The following is a 21553-nucleotide window of genomic DNA, read 5'->3' on the forward strand; positions in this document are numbered from 1 at the left end:
AAAAAAAAATGTGTAATGAATTTCTTCAGTGACTGGTTTCCATGTTCTTAGCTTATACTTCTTCCAAACTGGTTCTACCTGACTTTTCTTCTCCTCCAACCCTGGGACACCACTCTTATCAAGATCATGAGTACCATATTTCAGATCCATTTTCTTATATTACATCATCTCTTAGGGGTCTTTTAAGATAATTGCTCTTTGTCTTGACTTCTATAAGCCCAGATTGTCCTGCCTTCTCTACTTTTGACTTTTCTACTTTATTCTATTTTCCCAAGTCAGGTAACTTTGGGGTTAACCTTCTACCCCATTATTCATTTTTACTTTTAGACTCTTTCTACAGGACACCTTTCCCACGGCTTTAATACTATCTATGTGCTGACATTCCACAATCTATCCGCTTAGCCTTGACCTCTCTTCAGAACTCCAGTCTCCAAGTAAACAGGCATTTCAGTCTCACCTTGCTGATATGTGGTTCGAATGCTGTTACCCTCCAGTTAAACTTGCCTGAGTTATAGTCTCACCAATAAGAAGAGCATCCACCTAGCTCTTCAAGCTCAACTGGAAAGTATTTCTGATTTCTCTTTTCTCCTTGTTACCCACATCCTTTCCACATCAACTAGTCTTCCTGACTTTTATGTTCAAAAGCACATATCTCTTTAATAACCTAGTTCAAGGCAACAATATTCTTTGCCTTCCAACATATTTCCCCACTTCTGCTCTTGCCCTTCTACACTTCATTTAATACACAGAAGCCAAAGAGATCTTTTAGGACTGTATATGTGATATACCACTCTTTTAAAGACTTCATATTATTATTTGAATAAAATATATATAACTCATCATGGTGTATGAATCTTTGCATGCTCTGAGATACAGCTACTTGGTATTGCTCTCCAACTAAAGTAGTTTCTCAGCCTCAGCACTATTGACAGTTTGCGCCAGATGTCACTGTGTTGTGGACAGGTGAGTTATTTTGTGCATTACAGGATCCTTAACATCTGCCTCCTAACACTAAATGCCAGTGCACCTTCCTGCCAAGTAGTGAAAATCAAAGTGTTCCAACATATTGAGAAATGTCCCCAAGAAGGTGAAATTGTTCTGGGTAGAGAGCCACTAAAGTGACCTTAGGCTCAATTTGTCCGACAAATCCATATCCTAGTTGTCTAGTTATTATTACACCTACAATGTCCTTCCATGGTCAGAGGTCCTAACTAGGACAACGATTATATATTCACATTACTCTGCATGTAACAGTCCATCACTCATTCTGATGCTGTGTGTGTGTGTGTTGCTTTGACCATGTCAGGTATATCCTAGGCTTAGGGTTTCCTGTTACAGATGTTTCTCTCCATGGAATCGCCCTTTCTTCTGAAGGAGTTTTTTTCTTTTTCTAGTCTCTTTAAATTATATTTCTTTTTTAATCAAACTCAAAGTAGCAATCCAACCACTGAATCATCTTTTCCTGTCTAATTTGTTTATTTTTGATCTATCTTTCACTCAACACAAGCACAACTGGTACTTTATCTGCTTAAGAGAGTGCTCGATCCACAACAAATGTTGAATGCATAAAATTAATGAATGAATGAATATATTCCTATAAACTTTCTCCCAACAAGGTTGTATCTCAGTTATGAAATATTATACACACTGTTTACTACTTTATACTTTGTGTAACTTTTACTTAAGTGTATATTAGTGTAATTTGTATTTTCATTAGTTTTATGAGGATAGGATTCAACTACAGAAGAAAAATTTTGTACTTCTTTTTAAAATGTGCTGTGCATACAATGTAGGTACATGGCCCAATAAATCAATGAATTGCAGCCAGTATAAAGGCACATAGTGCATAAAATGGGGAGTAATAGGAGACGTGTGTGCTCTAATTGGAGAATTCAGTTTGAATAATGTCAAGATTTGTCCGAGAAGAATTTTATATTATCATAAAAATTCTAGTCATATGTGTGGTTCCTTTCACTTATGTTTTTAATTTGTCCAAAAATTTTATGACTATTAGAGGTCTTGGCTTCATCAGTAAATTTTTGAAAATAAAGTCTGCTTGCTTAATTACTTAGAAGAATTCTACTTATGCTATGATTCAAATATAGTTGGTTCCTTCTAAAACATATTGGCATCTAATCTCCAGTGTGAGGTATTAAGGTGTAAACTTAATCCAACTATAGTGTTTAGAGGTGGGGTCATTGGGAGGAGACTAGGATTATACAGGGTCATTGTGGGTGGAGCTCCATGCTGAATACTGGTGGCTTTGTAAGAGAGAGCTAGCATGTACAAGCAGAGGAGACACACATGCTCTCTCTCCATCACCTTGGCACTCTGACAGCAAGTGGGCCACCAGATGCAGCTCCTTGACCTTGGACCAGAACAGTGAGTCAAAATAAATCTCTCATTCGTAGAATTTGCCCAGTCTGTGCTGTGTGTTACTGACAAGAGAAGGTAGATGAAGTCACCTTGTAAATACAACACAATGGTGTCTCCATTCTCTGGTATTGCATAAGTGGTATAAAGGAAACAACTCAGAATTTGTCAGGAAACATGTTAGCATGAATCATGAAAAGCCCTGTTGCCATTCACAGCTTCAAATGAAAGGCACGAGGGCCTGAGTCCGATGACAACCAGTATGAACACCGGCTTCTGAGTGACACATTTTTCATTCGGAATTGATCATTTTCCTCTCAGGTTTACTAGAAGTATACTATTTAATGTCGAAAGAAGTTGTGACAGACTTGGAGGTTCAGAAGCACAAAAATTGAAAACACCTCAAAGAGAAATGGTGCCAAGGCCAATAGGATGATTGAATTGAAGACTGACGGATGGGAGAGAAGGTGTGATTTTAAAGGGCAAGAGGAAGCAAGAAAGGAATTTGCCTTTGACTCTGCCAACATAAAGCAGAATAATCAGGCTGCTTACTGAAACCATATTGTCTGTAGGTAAGGGAGTTTTCTAGCAAAGACTCAGCAGACTTCCAAGAGCAGTTGCTGAAGAACAGAATGATGAAGAGAGCAAAAAATGCAAATAGGTTCCTGGCTGACTGAGTCATGGCCCACAACAGACAGGACTCTGGCCTCAGAGCTGATCCACCATTAGTCTGCTTACAGGATTCACAAGAAGATGGAAACTAAGTAATACATTTTTGATTTTAGGAAAAAAAGAAAAAAAGGAGTATACAGAGTGATTCCCTAGACTATGAATCCATGAGTATTATGGGTAACAGCAAGGTGCAAGGACATGTTTGTGAAACTCTACTCACTATGAGCAAGTGATCACTGCCGCCACCCCTGAGCAGCAGTGCGGTTTTACAAAGAACAAGTGAAGTTTACCTTATTTCCTTGTTTGTAAACACTAAGCAGCAGCTTAGGGAAAAAATAAAGTGACACAGATGATATACCTATACCCATCCATCAGGTTCCAAGGACAAAAATAAAGTACGTATCGACTTTTGAGATTGGTGTGTTTCTGCTCACACTCATTGCATTTTAAGTTGAATCATTAATATCTGGTACCATCATAATATAAACTAATTTGTAGTCACCTCCAATAAAATTTTTATTTTTGTGATCTGGTAATATAAATTTGCTTCAGAAAATGAAACACCCTGAAAAGTAGAAAGATACAGGGGTATTACGAGGTAAATAATGCTGCACGGACAATGGGATCTTTGAATAACAAGATGAGAGCCAATTCAATGGGATTGAGGTTCATCCTTTGGAAATGTTGTTAAACTTTCTTTGTAACTATGAAAAAAATGAGTTACATGTGATCCACTTTCAGAAACAAGAGCATTGATAACTTATGAGAACAGCAGTGAAGGTGAACAGGAATAGAGTATTATCCACTCTCATACTGTTTGATACTGAGCCACATGAATGTTCTACTATGCTTAAAGCAAACAGTATCAACAGGATTTTAGAATAAAAATTATTTTCACTCTATTAATTATCCATTACACTTAGCATAGTCATAGGCATTTGGTAGATATTACTTGAATTTTGCAGTGGATAGAGAAAACACACCTAAACTTGAGAGATAGTAAACCAGGTCAACTTGGGCAAGTCTCTTTCACTCAGACACAATCATTTGACTGCTGATATGACAGAGACACATTAGGCACAAGGGATGCAGCAGTGATCATCCAACACAGTCCCTTATTTTTCAACAATCTGCTGATTAAGTACCACAATGACATACACAAACACAAAATTAAGTAACTAATTCCTAATAAGAACCTTTGTGAAATAGTCAAAGTATTTGATGTCACTTATATATTTAAGGAGCAAGGTCATTTTACAAAATCTCTTAGAGCATCTTGCATCTCTTAATTTGAATCTTAAATCCTATAATAAATCTTCATACTTTTCTTCACTGAGGTCATTTCTTCTTAGTCTTACTTGCATTGTGTAAAAATAAATGTGGATAGCAATCATTACTTTATCTTGTAATTGCAAAAATTAAATCACAGAATGTATAGAATACGAATGTACCTGACAAATCTTCTTACATAAATTAGAATAGGTCCTTAGTTGTCATTATTTGTGTCTGAAGATGTTCGTTCAATAAGAATGTTTAATTCTAAATTTCTGACTTCTCACTCCTAAATGAGGGTCAAAATTTACAAATTATCCATAAGACATTCCTATTGGGTCTCGAATGTGTTCCTGGATCACTGAAATGGTTTGTGCCCAATATTTGGAAATTTGCTGCAGATATAATCACAGAAATTTGCTGAAAAGACAAGAAATCAGGAAAAGTAAGAAACTTGATAACCTTCTCATGGTTTAGAGAACAGTAGAAGTGAATTGTTTTGTCAGAGAATTCCACATTAATTCTGTGACAAAACTTTCCCTGAAGAGAGTGGAATTTTCAAGATTCAAAAAAATATAAATGAAACATTGCATTGGAGATGGCAACCCATATAACAGAAGAATTTATACCTGTTCAAAGGAGAGAGTAAGAAGCTGAGGGAGGCATGCTTACAAAATATTATTTGCATATAATAATATATGCAATATAATTTTGAATCCTCCAAAATTAACTTTAACTGCTCAAATTTTTTTCAAGTGTCTATCTTGTGCTAGCAACTAGGTTAAGTAAATACCTTGGATTATATTGCTTAAAACAATCATTTACCCCAAACTGTATTAATTATGCATCCATCTTTTCACCTGTGTTAACTCTTTAATCATACCACTAACCATTATGCTTAATGATCTATACATTTGAAGAAACAATGAACAATGTCTTATTCCTTCACAGAACTAGAGAAAACAACTGTAAAATTCATATGAAATCACAAAAAACCTTGAATAGGCAAACCAGCTTTGAGAAAAAACAAAAAAGCAGAAGACTTTGTTCTGTGGAAGAAAAAAACTTGTAGTTGGTTTTATGTCACTATCTGATTTTAAATTATACTATAAAGATGTAGTAATCAAAGCAACAAGGTATTGAATGAAAACAGACACACAAACCAATAAAGCAGAACAGAGCCCAGGAAACCCACACATCTGTGGTCAATTAATTTTCAATACAACTGATAAGAATATGCAGTAGAGAATAAACAGGTATTTCAATAAACAGTGCTGGGAAAATTGGATGTCCACATATAGAAGAACAAAACTAGACCCTTATCTCTTAACATTTACAAAAATCATCTAAAAATGGGTTAAAGGCTAGACATCAGACAAACTTAAAGACTATGAAACTCTTAGAAGAAAATACAGGAAAAATGCTTTAGGACATTGCAATGGGTAAAGAATTTTTTGGACAAAACCCCAAAAACATGGGAAACAAAAGCACAAATAGAAAAAGTAAGCCTAGCAAAATGAAAATCTTCTGCCCAGTAAAGGAAATAATCAAAAGATTGAATAGATAACCTATAGAACGGGAAAAATATTTACAAACTGTTTCTGATAAGAGTTTATTATCCAGAACACATAAGGAACTCAAAAGCTCAATGAGAGAAAAGTATTTTAAAAAAATGGGTAACAGACCACGAAAGACTTTCTATGTAAGTCTTTACATGAAGATATGTCAAAAGATGACATACAAAGGGCCAATAGATATATAATAAAATGTTAACTACCACTAATCATCAGACAAATGCAAATCAAAACCACAAGGAGTTATCCTCTTTACTCCACTAAGAATGGTCATGCACAAAGAAAAAAGGTAGCAAGAGCTGGTGAGAAACGGACAAAGGGAATCCCTGCACACTGTCAGTAGAAAAGTCAATCATAAAGGCATTAAGGAAAACGGTATGGAGATTTCTTACAAAATTAAAAAGAGAACTACTATATGCTCTAGCAGTTCCACTACTAGTAGGTATATTTCCAAAGGAAATGAAACTGTAATAACAAAGAAATATTTGCTGTAGCACTATTTATAATAGCTGAGAAATCAAAACAACTTAAGGAGTTCACATATATTATGGAATATTATTCAGCCTTGATAATAAAAATCCAGTCATTTACAACACGGACAGAAATGAAGATGACTATGTTAAGTGAAATAAGACAAAGATAAGGACCACATGGTTTCAATCATATGTGAAATATAAAAAAGAGTTGACCTCACAGAAGGTGAGAGTGGAATGGAGAGAAAGGGAAATGAAAGGCTATTCTGATCATGGGTACTGAATCACAGGGTTAAAAGATTTTGGTGTGCTCCTGTCCAGCAGGTTGACTACAGATGATAACGTACTGTATTTTTCAAAAACTAAGGACTTTGAATATTTTCACCACACAGAATTGTTTGCAGAGATAAATATGATTAGCCAGATTTAATTCTTATACAATGTATAGTATATTGAAAAAAATCACATGATATTCCATAAGTGTGTAAATATGTTTTTATGTATCTACTAAAATAAATTTACATTTTTGATGTAAAAAGAACATCTCATTCCTACCCTCATCAAAATATAATTTAAAATTTAAAAGTCTCTTTTTATAATAAAGTTGTATTCGCCCCATCATAAAGCATTTGGAAGGCTGAAGTGTAGAATCAGCATATCTGATTTAAAATAATTAAAAAACAGTAATTTGGGCAGGCTAATTAACTTCTCTGAATTTCCGTTTTCTCCAAGGTAAAGTTATTATAATTGATGTTGAGTAATAAGAGAGAAGGTATCTATTGAGGTTTAATACAGTATTTAGCACATAGTAAGTCCTCATTCCATAGAATCCCCTGTGTTGGAATTTGAAATATGACCCTAGTATTAAGAAAAAGTTCATATCCCTGTGTCTGATTATTGCCAACAATATGGTCCATTTTTATGCTTTTCCATGCTCACTTTTATAATCCACATTATGAGAGGCTATTTACAATTTGTGTGTCCAATTTTTAAAAACTATATAAAAACTGAAAGGAAGACGGTAGTATCAAATTAGAAATAGATGGTAATAGCTCAAACAATTCCATTTCATGTGAGTCACACAGGAGGGAAATTGCTCTATTATCCTCTATTAACATAGCTCTCTGGTGGAAGGAGGATGGTGTGTGTGCTGACTGGTAAAGCACTGTATTGGTTGATCCAGCAATGGCATCGTATAAAACACCATCAAAAGGAACAGATAATTCTGCAATTATCTTCAAAATGTAACAGCTCCTGGGCATAGAATGTAAATAAACAGATACATTGAGAAATCTAATTAGCACAGGTAAAATTCATTATGGTTATTCCTGCATTTTGCAAAAAGTGGTTATAACTAGTGATACATATAATTCTATTAGCATTGAAATTCATATAGACTGGACTAAGAGGAAGAGAAGCAGAAAACCATGAGGGAAAGAAAGTAGTATCAGATGTCCTGGACCCTTTTGGGTGAGGACCAATTTAGTTTTGTGCTTTTTGTTTCTTTGTTTTTCACCTTCAAGTATTCTTGGCCAAATTAGCCATCATTTTTCTTTCAGTTATTTCTTATATTCACTCAAGAGTATGCCATCTGGAAACTTCTAGATAAAATGTCCATTAGGCTACTCAGGAAAGATTATCCCTTCAGATTTTCCATGGGAGGGGGAAGAGATACATTTTGGATATAGGAAGGATTAATGTATAAATCTGGGGGGTTGGGTTCACATCCTCATACCTATTTAACAAGGTGACAACTGTCCTCAATAGGTGTCCATAGAGGGTTGATTTCAGGGCCCATCCTTAGAAACCAAAATCTGGGGATGGGATTCTCAAGTCCCTTCTATCAAATGATGTAGCATTTGCACATAACCCGACTACCTACATCCTACTGTATATTTTAAAATCATTTCTGTATTATTTACAGTATACAATACAACATAAAGGCTATGTAAACAGTTGTCTACTGTATTGTATAGGGAATGATAAGAAAAATGCATGCTTCGAGTACAGACATAACTTTATACTATTTTGGGCTAAAACTTCGGATGAAGAGGGCTCATGAATAAATACAGAAATAAACTGCAAAGAAAAAGTGCATAGGAAATTAAACTATAATGAGGATTAATCAACTCAGGCTTCAAGTAGTTTATGCAAATAGAAGAACCTGACATATTTCTCAAATGTATAGTGGGGCAAGGACTAAAGAAAGGGTGGAACTTGATCATCCATTCTGGGCCAGATGCCTCCTAGAACAGGCAGCACATGGGCAAAACAACTTCTGGCAACTATAGGTGCACTGTGGACAGAGACAAGCACTAGTAGGATTTCTGCCCTCCACCCCCACCCCCCACCCCTGCCACTTTGGAGAACACAGGTCAAAGAAAAATGGAGCCCTGGAAATTGTAAATTCCTGATCACCACATAAACCCAGAATTTCACCCAGGCCACACTCATGGGGAGCCATGATGGGACCCTGGTCTGTCTGACTTGGAGCCAATCCTACTCTGCCTGTGCATGAAGTCACAATTGGCATTTCAAACCCAATAAAACAGAAGTGTGTTCCCTCTCCTTCTGCGGCCCGAATACAAAGAGCACACAGGAAATTGATGACTCTCAAAGAAAGAGGTAGGATGTGAGGAATCCTAACAGCTACTTCCCTGGGTAACAGCGCTGGCAACCTTTGAAACCATTCCTTTAGTTCTCCTTTTTAGACTGCATAGCCCATTGGGTTCAGATTCCATCTCCTTGTCTATCCTTGGGCAAATCTTAATTTAACTTTGTCTCAGTTTTCTCATCATTAAAACTCTAACTACTTCATGAAACTGAGGATGATCTGTAAAGTGCTTAGATAGTGCCTGGCACACATCCATGATCCAAAAAGTGTTAGTATTATTCTTTTAATAGTTATTAAATTTAAAAATTATTAAAAATTAATTTTAAATAAGTATTCAATATAATATAAACATTGAAGAAAATTTAAAGAATACAGAAAATATGGGCAAAAATTGTATGATCCTACCACAATTTGCAATACATTTTCTTCAAGTTAATTTTTTAAGCACATGTTAAGTGTAAATACATATATTTTGAAAATCTGGGTGACCCCATGGTCCAGCTTCAGTTTTTAAATCTCAGTGTAATTGTCTATACTATTTCCTCACTGTTCAAGTTGAAATGATAAATTATATGGCCACTCTATTCATAGCATATATACTGTTTTGAATCATATGTTCTATTTAATATTATCTTACAGTGGTTGCTTTCCAAAACATGAGATGTTATTCTAAAATAATATGGATAACTGAATTCTCTTCAGTACTCAACTGAACCATATTTAACAAACTCTATGTCTTAAAAAAATAAGAAAACAAACAAAATTATAAATTGCTTGAACTTAAATTCCCTCACAGTGTTGTCTCTATCTGAAGAGAAATCCACAAAGGCACGAAATTTGTGTAGTTATTAAGTATATGATTAAGGCATTTTTAAACAAATGAGGAAAACAGATTATCCATAACTTCTGATGGGATGAATACTTTTGCACTATTTTAAAAAAATATTTCTCTTAACCTCAAACTACAAACCCAAATTTCTGGTAGATTATGACTATATATAAGCATGCATGAATATATGATAAAAATAAACAGGTAATAAAATTGAATTGCTAAGTGATTCATTTTTTTCATGTTGCAGAATGCACACATTAACATATGAGTTATCTTTTTGGGTTTTTTTTTTTTTTTTTTTTTCGTGTTTGGTAGCATTGGGAATTGGACCTAGGAGCACTCTACCACTGAGCTATATCTCCATCCATTTTTGTTTTGAGACAGGGTCTGGCTACATTGCCAAGGATGGTCTTGAACTTGGCATGTTTCTACCTCAGTTTCTCTACTAGCTATGATTAAAGGTGTACACCAATCTATGAATTATCTTTTTAAATAATGGAAGGGTTTGGTTCTATAAAAAAATTGCATCTTAAATGTCATAAATAATAAAGAGAAATCTGGAAAAATTGCAGAATATATTAGAGAAAATGATTTATTTTTCTCAAAATAAACCCTTAAATAAGACCAAAACTATTGGAGCTCTTTAAAGACAGCAAAGAATAAAAATTAACACAAATAGAAATTAAACTAAGCAATATTCCAATGATAAAAGAATTCAGTATTTCTTATAAAGGAAGGGGAAGAGGTATAGAGGAAGGAATGATACTATAGTGCAACAGACATTACCTCATGTACATTTATGACTGCATGACAGATGTAATCCTGCAGTATGTACAATCAGAAAAATGAGAGATTGTTCTCCATTAATGTATGATCCATCAAAATATATAAATGCTCTCTACTGTCATGTACAACTAATTAGAACAAATAAAAAATTTAAAGGAAATTTAATTTAAATGTGGCCAGGAAAAAATTTTCCCCCGTAGTATTAGCAGTTAAAACAGTACCATCCAGTGCTAGTAAACAAATAAAAGTAAAATCAACTTTTTCTACACTATCCTCATAGGAATATAAATTGATCCATTCTTTTGAGAAAAAGTTACCAACATGTATTAAAAGTCTAGGAATTTATCCAAAATAAATCATTTGGACCTCAAGATACAGAGATTTATATACAATGCTTGTCATTCACTGTAATCAGCAAAATATGAAATGTACTAAATGAATCTCCATGAATGACTGGTTTGATCATTTGTTATATCCTTATAATGGTAACCTTCTAAAATAATAGTTTAAAAATACAAAATTACATAGCTCTGTGAGAAAATGTTAATGATATATTCAGTGAGGAAAAAAATTGCAAAATATGTACAGAATCATCCCAATTTTGCAAAACTAGATTTTGTAGAGTATATTGGGAAATAAGATGTGAACATTCATTTTTTTTCCAATTTCAGATGTGACCAAGGTGTAAATATGACAGATGATTGATGACGAAATGTGAACTAAACCATCACATGTCGCAGTTATAAAGAAAATAATAAAATGAAACACTCTACAGCCATTCCATAGCACTTGATCTCCCCAGCTGAGTTGAAAACACAAAAGGGACAGGAGAGATGAAAGAGTGTACCCCATTGGACCTGGGAAGTTTGGTAATGTGGCACTGAGTGGCCGGTTCTCCCAGGCTGCCTGTGGGCTTGAGTGCCTGAGAACTGAGAACTGGTTGAGAGCCCTTAAGTCCTGCCCCACAGGCCACCTGAGTAGGCAGGATGACAATCCATATTTTCCCTTGGAAAGGGGCAGAGAGACAGTTGAGCCAGGGCACTGTGGGAGACAAAGTCAGTTGTGTTTATCTCTGGTCCCATGAGTCATATTTTCAATGTATTGGCTAAACCTGACTACCTACATGTTCCACAGAATGCATAAAGTAGTTGGGAAAATGTGTACTAATTGGCTGTTAGTGGTTCTCCCTGAACTGCGTATTCATGGGTAATTTTTTTGTTTCTTATAAATAATAGTTATTTTTCTAATATTCTAAAATGGAGAGGTTTTTTATTTGCAAGTATGATCGGTAAATTTTGGCCTTTATGCAATTGAAAAGGGTATCCTTAACAAAGTTAGCAATTGAATATAGGAAAATGCCACAGACTTGATAAAATTGATAGATTTTTATGAGATTCATGGAGACCTAGTCAAAAATCAAGTAATTGTGTTGTTCCTTCTCATTCAAGGTTGGAAAAATGCAGATTTTACAAATGAATCCATCTTAAAAAATGTACTTTTTGACTCTTAACAGGCAGCACATTATAGAAAACTTAGTTATTTCTAGGATATTCCAGTCTGAAAAACACCATCGCTCATCTGTTTGGACCAGAAGCAAGTTGTGATTAGTTTGTGCTTTCTTTCTTCAAAAATTAGACTTTCCCCCATTTATTAATGAAAATTTTATTTCTAATACCATGTTGTATACTTCCATAGAGGTTTTCTTCACAATCTAGTATGAATGATACTCTAACATTAGTGTGTAACCTGTATAACAGTACAACATCCACAACATCCTATGTGAAAATTTTATTTTGATCCTCTCTCCTTGCCTTTCCAGAGATCTCTCTCTCCATTTTATGTGAATTTATATTACACCTTCAATTTTACAGTATTTCCTGAAACTGTCATGCCTTTTCTGTGTGTCCTTATTTGTGCCTTTTTATCTCCTCTGTAACAATTGGAGAAACTTGATATTAGGTTATATGTCTCACACTTTATAATACCTGGCAGTACCTGTCTCAGTTCCTTGTAAACTGTGTGTTAATAGAGTTGACAGTTAAAGTTACAAAAACAGTAATGATAAAAATAATGGGTAATATTCACTGAAGTCTCCCCATGTGCCAAGTACAACATGCCCTGAATGAAGTATTTTATTTAGCTCTAGCAATAGCTGTATATGCTACAGACTATTAATGTGTTCATTTATAAAGAAGAAAGAAAACCAAAGCTCATCAATCTTAAGTAACTTATCCAATGTTAAACTATTTAGTAAAATCTTGAATAAAGAATGAATGAAAAAATATCTCCATTTCTTCTAGACTTTATATACTTTGGAGATTATAATTCAATTTAAATAATCATAGTTTACTAGTCGATGAAATTACTGATGGTAGGTGCAATGGACTGAAAGTGATGCCACCCCAGATTCCCATACTGAAACCTAATGTCTAAGGTGGCGGCATCTAGAGGTGGGGGCCTTGGGAGGTGGCAAGTACCTGAGGGTGAAGCCCTCACAATGGGGTTTGAGCCCCTATAAAAGAGACCCCAGGGAGCTGTCTTGGCCCTTTCACCACCATAAGAGGAAGTAGAGAGAAGGCAGCATTTAAGAAAGCTGCTAACCCTTGGCAGTGAATCTGCTAGAACTTGCTCTTTTTTCCATCCCTACTTTTGGGGACTGAACCAGGTGTGCTTTACCATTAAGTTACATTCTACAGTCCTTTTTTATTTATTTTTTAAATTATGAGATAGAGTTTTACTACATTGCTAGGGCTGGCCTTGAACTTATGATCCTCCTGATTCAACCTTCTAAGTTTCTGGGATTATAGGTGTGCACCACTGCACCCAGCTTTTGCCAACCTTGGTCTTGGATTTTCCAACATCAAAATGGTAAAAAAATAAATTTCTCTTGTTTATAAATCACTCAGTTTATGGTCTGTTATTATAGCCACAAAGTAAATTAAAACATTAGGATCTGTAATCATCATTGTTTGCATACACAACATGGTATATGTTATATATACTTAATCACTTGACAAATAAATGAATAAATAAAGATGTTCTATTTGGCAGTGTTGGACCCCACTTCTGAATTGCTTGCAGGTACAGCCTGTTCTGTTCTAAGTGGTCTGTCACGTTTTTTTTTTTAACTAGGAAGCCCAGGAGATCATTCTGCAGATAAAAAAAAACTGAGGTGTGGGCTGGGGATATAGCTCACTTGGTAGAGTGTTTGCCTCAGAAGCACAAGGCCCTGGGTTCAATCCCCAGTACTGCAAAATATAAAAACTGAGGTGCAATTAATACTGTGATTTGCCCAGGGCCATACTGCAGACAGCAGGTGGTCACAGGATTAGAAAAAAAGATTCTCTGACCCCCAATTCAGGGTACCTTTATTATACCCTGCTATTTCATTGCTGACACACAGAGAACATGTTTCTATGTATTTATGCAACTGAGAAGGGAAAGAGAATAGCACATAGGTCTTTTGTGGGGGAAGCTTCCTATCAAGGCCCTTCCAGGAACACTCCTGGGTCTATATAGTAAACATCTAAACACCTTCCCACCCCTTCATTTTCCCCACACTGGCTTTTCCAGGTTGATCTCAGATTCTTTTCTCCCTCTCTGTACCACACATGACAAAGGAGCACCCCTCTGCTCTCAGCCAGAGGGTTCAGACACTGGGAGTTGACAATCCTGTGGGTGTCCTGGTACATCAGGAGGGAAATGGTGCTCTGGCCTGATGATTAATTGTCACTGCAGACCATTCAGAAGGGGAGCCCTGTTAACTGGTGCTCTGTCTTGGACTAGACCCAGAGGCTATGGTAGGTCTTTTTTGGACTCCTGAAGGGATTATTCCTAGGAAGCTGAGGCACACAATTCCAGTTTGAGGTGATGATGGAAGTCTAGCCTGAGAGCATTTTTTTCACTAGTCTTCTTCTGAACCACATCCACACCAGGATCCTCAAATCTTCTAGGGTATCCTGAAATTAGAACCTGCATTCTGAGAGCCACAGAAACCCCAGATGAAAGCATATTGGCACATAGGGACTGGTGCTGGGAGGTGTCCTCCATTTTTCCATGGAGATTAGATGACTCAACAGTTTAAGCTCTACCAGCTCCAGCTGCATGATGAAGCTTGGACCCATAGACCTGTTACCTGCCACCACAGTCATGAGGTATTGTATGCTGATGGAGAGGGGAAGGTACAGGGAGGTCTGGAATGGCTAACTCCAGCTGTGTATGAGAGGAGGAACCTTACTTCTGAAGGGCATCTTCTCTACCCAACCCCATCCTCTGATTCTGCTCTGAATATATTTCCTGAGCAGCTTTCAGGATCTCACTGGTCAGGATCTCAAGAAGAACTCTTGGTGACAGGCACACATGAAAGAAACAGATCTGCCTCAATCTATAGCTAGCTCATTGTTCTCTAGCCCTGTTTAGTTCTGTGTTAATGTGGAGGTGACGTGATTGAATGTATAATAGGTGAACAGGAAGAGAAATCAGGGCAGGAGTCATCAGGTGGATCAAAGTTTTGGGGGGTACAGCAATTACATAGTAAAGAAAAAGAATACTGAGGGCTTCCTGGAATCTGAACGCAAGTATTCATGGCCAGGGCTGGCATTGTAGGAGGCAGGGTAAAATATGCTCTTTAGGATTGCTTCATGAATTGGTACTGGCTCCTCCACAGAAGGTCACATCCTGTTGACCTTGACAAGAGTCCATTTCACTTTACTATTTTCCTATCTTTCACAAGAATCCCTGCTTATTAGTCAACTATGTCATCTGAATGTGACTTGCAATTCATTAAATCCATTGAAAAGTCTGATTAAGCTGACAGTTATATGCATTTTTTGAAAATAAAAGTATCTTTAAAAAGTACTAATGCACATACTTAAAGCTGGATTCTTGTGTGCATGTTTTACAGGATGGACTAATCTTATAGGTTCTCTGGGGGAGGTAATATGGGTGAGTTTTTGGAATAGCACATCTCAGGACCCAGCCAGGGGTCAGAAGACACTTGTCATAGCAGCCACTGAGCCTCTTACACTAACTTCTTTGCATCATTACCCAGAATGTAGTATGAGACTTTATTATATTTTTAAAGATTTATTATCATCAAGATGCATGTTTCTGACCAACTTTGCAGGACCTGGGAAGAAGGAAGAGCACTGGCATCTAAACTCTTGTTATTGGTATTTCAGCAACTTGAAGCATGCATTGAGCAAATAGGGAGAGAGGAAAAAAGGAAGAAGAGATGGAGGGAAGAAAGGGAACAGAAGAGGAAAAATGGAGGTATTGGAGGGAAGCTTATTTCCCAAGCATAAAGTCATTCCAAAGATATCATGAGCAGCAAATTAAACAATCCTTCAGCAAGAATTTTGACAAGGAAATTTCATTAGGGATTTAAATCTCTATGGAAGCTCAAGTTGCTGCATTAAGATATGAAAATTGTGCAAATATTGTTCCTTAGAATGATGTTTGCCGCAGGTCATTGAGTTTCAGTCAATGAAATTTAGAGTGATAAATGTCCTGTTGAAAATAACTGGAGGGAGGGAGGGTTCTAGGAGAGGAGGAAAGAACCCAGCAGTTGGGAGCTCAGGCCCTGGAATCACTTGGAAGAAAAGTGAGACTCCAGCATTTTATTAACTAGTTGTGTGACCTTGAACAAGTTTATTTAGTATCTCTGAGGTTTAATTTCCTCATCTACAAAATGTGGGCAATTTCTACTATATGGCCTGCTGGCCTGTGATTGGAAAGATTTAGTGAAATTATCCAGGTAAAACCTTTTGTCATAGTACCTGGCACTTAAACACATATTAGTAATGATTACAATGATGAGTGGGATAAGAATCATCTGGTATTGACCCTGTCAATCTCTGAGACAGATGCTTAGAGCTACCATTATTGCCACTGCCTGAGGCTTGGGAGCTTAATAAATCTGCTAAGGTCACATGGGGTAAATGTTACACCAGATTCATATCTGTGTGTTTATCAGTTACACTGCTGTAAATGTTACACCATACTGACACCTGTGTGTTTGTATCACTTTTCTGTGGGATCCTCAGAGACTGTCATCTTTGAATACTTTTGCATTAATAGAATCTTATTGACTAGTAGCTTCTCAGAAAACATTGGTGGAATAAATTAATGATTTTAAAAAAATCAATGTATACATGCATGAATGGAAAATATACATATATATTTTTTCATTTAAATTGTGTCTCTGGGACTCATCCATGAATTCTGAATGCTTACCTGCTTTTTTATTTCAAGGAGTACTGGTATTTTGACTCACATAGTCATAAGCCTTTTTCAGAAAACAGGATTAAAAGAAAAATAACCCAATGTAATTCTGTAACCAAAATACTAACATCCCCTTGGAGCATTTCAGTATATTTCTGTTTCATCTTTGGACCAAAGGATGTTCCTTTTGTCATCTTATAAAAATAATTCTCTATTTGGTGGTTTCAATTAAAAGAAATATTTCATATAGTTGTCATTTTAATGTCAATACAGCAGGCAAGATATGTGATAAGGCATTTTACTTAGGGTTTTTGGTTTTAGCTATTTAGAATATCCCAAGTTTTCATCATTAGAAGTGTCACTGAACTAAATACTTTTATGCAGGTAAGGTTTAGGTCCTCAGAAATGGTCATTCAGGCAGGAGGATCATCCTTCTCTGAGGAGTACACAGTCATTAGTTGAAGGTCACATCTTTACTTTTTGCAGTGATGGGCTATGATATCTAATCAAATAGCAAAATTTGATTTGAAATTTAAAGAAATTACTTTACCCATTTTGTACCACATGCAAAGCCAAGCATTCTGTACTTGATAGACATTTCCCAGTTACATGTGAAAACTAAAGAGAAGGCAGAAAGAGGGACAGAGGAAAGGAAGAAAGAAAATAATGAAGAAAGGGAAAGATGCTAAAGGGAAAATGGAAAGGAAATATGAGAATGAAACACAAAGTAGGAAATTAGATATATTGGGGAATTTCTTTTAAAGAAAAAAACAAAGGAAGAATCACTAAGCTCATTTTTGAATGCAGATTTTCTAATATCCCAAATATTTCTCTAACCACAACCAAGAATAGCCCTTTAGAAACTACCTTAATAAGCAGTCACAATTACATGATAAATAAGATGCAAAATATTCCCATTAACAATGCTATCTGGATTAATTCCTAGAGAACAGTGCCCCACATTTCAGAGAACAGATATCCATGGCTATGCTAGTAGCCAGCTTTTCAACAACCTTCAGTTCTTTCAAGGAGAGTTAAATCTGCAAATAAGAGTAGCTAATTACTTCATCACAGGTTACCTTGTCAGGATAAAATACATTTAAATCAAACTAAACAAAAACTTTTCTTGTTTAAGGAAATTTGCATTCACCTCAGGAAATGCAGCTGCAAATTAGTGGGGGAAATGAAAATTCATTTTGAAAAGATGTTGGAAAAAGCTAGACACATTCATTATGCAGCAAAATCCATTCAAACCAGCAGGGCAACCTCTGTCTTTAGTCAATACAAAATATTTTGCTAAAATCTATGTTATACATGTTCGATATTCAGAAAAACATAACCTTGCCACTAGAATTTGGAAACGTCTCTCATTATCCTCACTGAACTAAATTGTTGAATCAATAAAAATCCCCTTTCTTTAGCAGCGATTCAATTGTAGCAGCCATTGAAAGAGCAGAAACTATTTACAGATAAAATAAAGGTCTGACATTTAACCAGAACTGGACATTTTACTATAGGAAGGTATTTTTAAATCCATATAGATATAGAAACTAATGATTAATAATATTTCTTATTGGCAAACTGTTTTTGTGAATGAAAAAAAATGTAATTCACCATTAGTAATGAAACTGTGTATAAGGAAGTAGGTGTTGTTCCGAACAGGGTATTCAAAGTTTGTTTGAAAACTTCTTAAGCACTTTTTGAGGCATAGTTTCCGAATTAAGTAAGGTAAATCTTCTGGGTAAATAAACTGCATTCATTCTTCTATATTCCTACTTTGGTACTGAGTGATTTGGAGGGAAGAGCTGGAGAGCTAAGGCAGTCAGGTCTGCTGGGAGTTAGTTCCCACCTGAGGTTAGAGATGGTGTTGAATCTGGAGGACAAGACCCACCTGGAGAAGATCTGGACCAAGTGAGCTCTAAGCATGCTTTGAATATTGACATTTGTTACCACCCTCTGTCCTTGGCAGCTTTCAGAGATACAGGAGTGAAATACAAGCTTCAGCAGAGTTAACAACCATTGCTTCAAGGAAGAACTGTCTACATATTACATTAGAGAGAAGAAAAATGCTTGACCTACTTGGATCCGATAAGATGGAGTCAGTTTTCGGCAGAAATTGATCACAACGAACTCCTTGGTAGCCTTCTTTGCACCTGAGGAAAAGGGATAAATGACAAACATATGCATGGGCTTGTGAAAGAAGTAAAATAGCCATGAATTAGAAAAAGATGAAAACAGTATATTCATGCTTTTGTATTATTTTATTCAGTTTATTTGTGACAGCAACAGGAACATTCTAGATTTTATTTTTGTGCAAAAAAAAAAAAAAAAAACCACAGGTTTCTTTTATAGCTATATATGCAATATGGAAGGGACAAATTGAATAGGATTTTAAGATGCCCCTATCAGGAATTCATATAATGGTCATCCTCTTACAATAATTCTGGAAGCAGGGGTACTTTTCTTTATGTAACATGTTCATCTCCAAAATGCATTCAAAAACATATTGCAAGTGCCATTTTCCGTATAAAAAGCATTTTCTAATATCATACATCACCCATTTTGGCGACTGCCTCTTTCATTTCCTAGTGTTTTCTCCGTTTTCTCATTTGTTAATTTTACCATTTTGAATTTATTTCTTAGCTATTCTCCCCATCAGTGCCACCGAACCTCTTTGCCAGAAATATCAGCATTTCATCTGGCAAAATGTGAGAGTTATCTATAAGTTCACGTTTTCTCTCCCTTTTTCTTTTTCATATTAAACAAACATCGCAAAGTGCCTGCTTTATGCCAGGCATTGTGCAAGGCAACCGTTCTGTAGCGGGCACAATTTAAAGGTCAGGAATTTGCCTGGAAGCGCCTGCAATAAGGCATGACACCTCAGCCCACAGCTCGCCCATCCAGGGCTGCTTGGCTGCCTCAAACAGCCAACAGCACATCAGCTGGCAGTTCAAGGAACAAACACAGCACAGGTCCCAACGCCTCCTCTGAACAGTCTCCTTAAGTGGGAAGGTGGCATTTACTGGTCTGTTTGAAGCTTAATCTGTCATGCTTGAGTTAAGCAGGGAAGCATACATTGTCGCTTGTGGGATAAATCTGTCCTACTTACAGAAGGGGAAATTGTACCTCTGGCATAAAAATCAGATTTCAAAAACAATCCTCTGGTTGTTAGAAATCTATGAAATTGATAAAAAAGAAAAAAATTCAAGGAGAACTTTGTATTAGAGATAAGGGCCGTGAATTCTTTCCTTACAATATGCTTTATTTTTCCGAGTGTAATAAACTATTAGGCAAGGTTTACCGCAACTCCAGCAGCAATATTGAAAGGCACCTAGGCAATGTCTCTACCTTTCATTGTGAGCCAAATTGGAATTCAGGTAATCAGGCAGACTCTCCGCAGCATCTTTTAAAATCTGGCATTCTGAAGTGTATTTGGCAATTTTCCTCATAGCCTAAGAACAAAGACCTCTGATATATGGACACTATCAAAACAGATTGTTTATTCAGAAATATATTCTCATGATCTTTCTAAAATATGTATTTATTGTACTTGAAGACAGGAGGCATGATGGTTTTGTTAAGAGTAAAAAGTTAGAGAATACTTAGGGCTGAAACACATTTGAGATGAAAAAATAAAATTCTGTTCTCTGGAAGCCACCCTGATGTTGTTACAGTGCACTACTGAGAATCACCTGTACCACAGAACTTTAATTTTCATTTTCCCATGATCGTGAGTTATGTCCTAGATATACATTATTGTGTGCACTTACTTTCTGAAGATTTTATTTTCAACATATGTGGGAGATTTTTATGGACCCTTAATCTTTCTATCTTTATTTAATATGAAATGGTACCCTTGGGGAATGGTGGCTTTTACAGGGAAGTGTTCTTTTTGTATTGTTTTGATTTCTGAAGATTCTTTGCTAGTAGAGTAAAACAGACATTGTTACCTCATGTACATCTATGACTGCATGACCAATGTGATCCTGCAATATGTATAATCAGAAAAATGAGAGATTACACTCTAATTATGTGTAATCTATCAAAATGTATAAAAGCATTCTACTGTCATGTACAACTAATTAGAATAAAATTAAAAAATAAAAGATTCTTTGCTTAGGATGCATTATTCCTTTTGTACATGGAAAAGAATATAAGGGGCTTAAAATATTTCCAGTCTTGAACTGATTTGCTGTGTATTCAGGAAAATCATACAACGAGTACACTCTTGCTGTCTTTATACCTGTGGACTATAGATAATAAAGCATGATGATTTTGCCACAGCCTCACCCACCAGGAAGCCCACCAGGAAGCCCACCAGGAGCTTTATGGACAAATACACAGGAAGCCCTGCTCCTTTATGAAGGAGGCAAGAGTCACTGTTAATTGGTACCAGGTTTGAAGAACAACATATTAAAATTCCCATTTAAAAATCACACATATATCACCTTGATAAGTTCAGACTCATCCAAATGTGAAGATGGAATGTTACTAGCAGGCAATCCCAATGAAGGAGATTGAATTTATGACAGTATTAAAGAAAAGATGTGGAGGGAATAAGAATCTTCAAATGTACTTCCATTGCATAGATTGAGTTTGGCAGTCCTTCCTACAGTGTGATAAGCACATTTTTTGAGATATATCACTGCATTACTTTTTTTTTTTTTTTTTTGTTAGTTATGGTGGTGGTGAAAGGGTTGTTGCTTATTTTTTCCCCTTTGAAGGACACAAGTGT

General features: G+C 35.9%; 1 protein-coding gene across 11 annotated transcripts in view; it reads right to left on the reverse strand.

The window, feature by feature from the left end:
• The window catches only part of NRG3 (neuregulin 3), a 1042207-nt gene that overhangs the window by 230238 nt on the left and 790416 nt on the right, over nt 1–21553 (reverse strand). For all 11 annotated transcript variants that reach the window (XM_079136076.1, XM_079136071.1, XM_079136080.1 and 8 more), the window contains exon 3: nt 18898–18971. In XM_079136076.1, the coding sequence (XP_078992202.1) occupies nt 18898–18971 (74 nt within the window). The remainder of the gene's footprint in view (nt 1–18897; nt 18972–21553) is intronic.

Source organism: Sciurus vulgaris (assembly GCF_902686455.1).
Source record: "Sciurus vulgaris genome assembly, chromosome: 4".
NCBI classification, from domain to species: domain Eukaryota; kingdom Metazoa; phylum Chordata; class Mammalia; order Rodentia; family Sciuridae; genus Sciurus; species Sciurus vulgaris.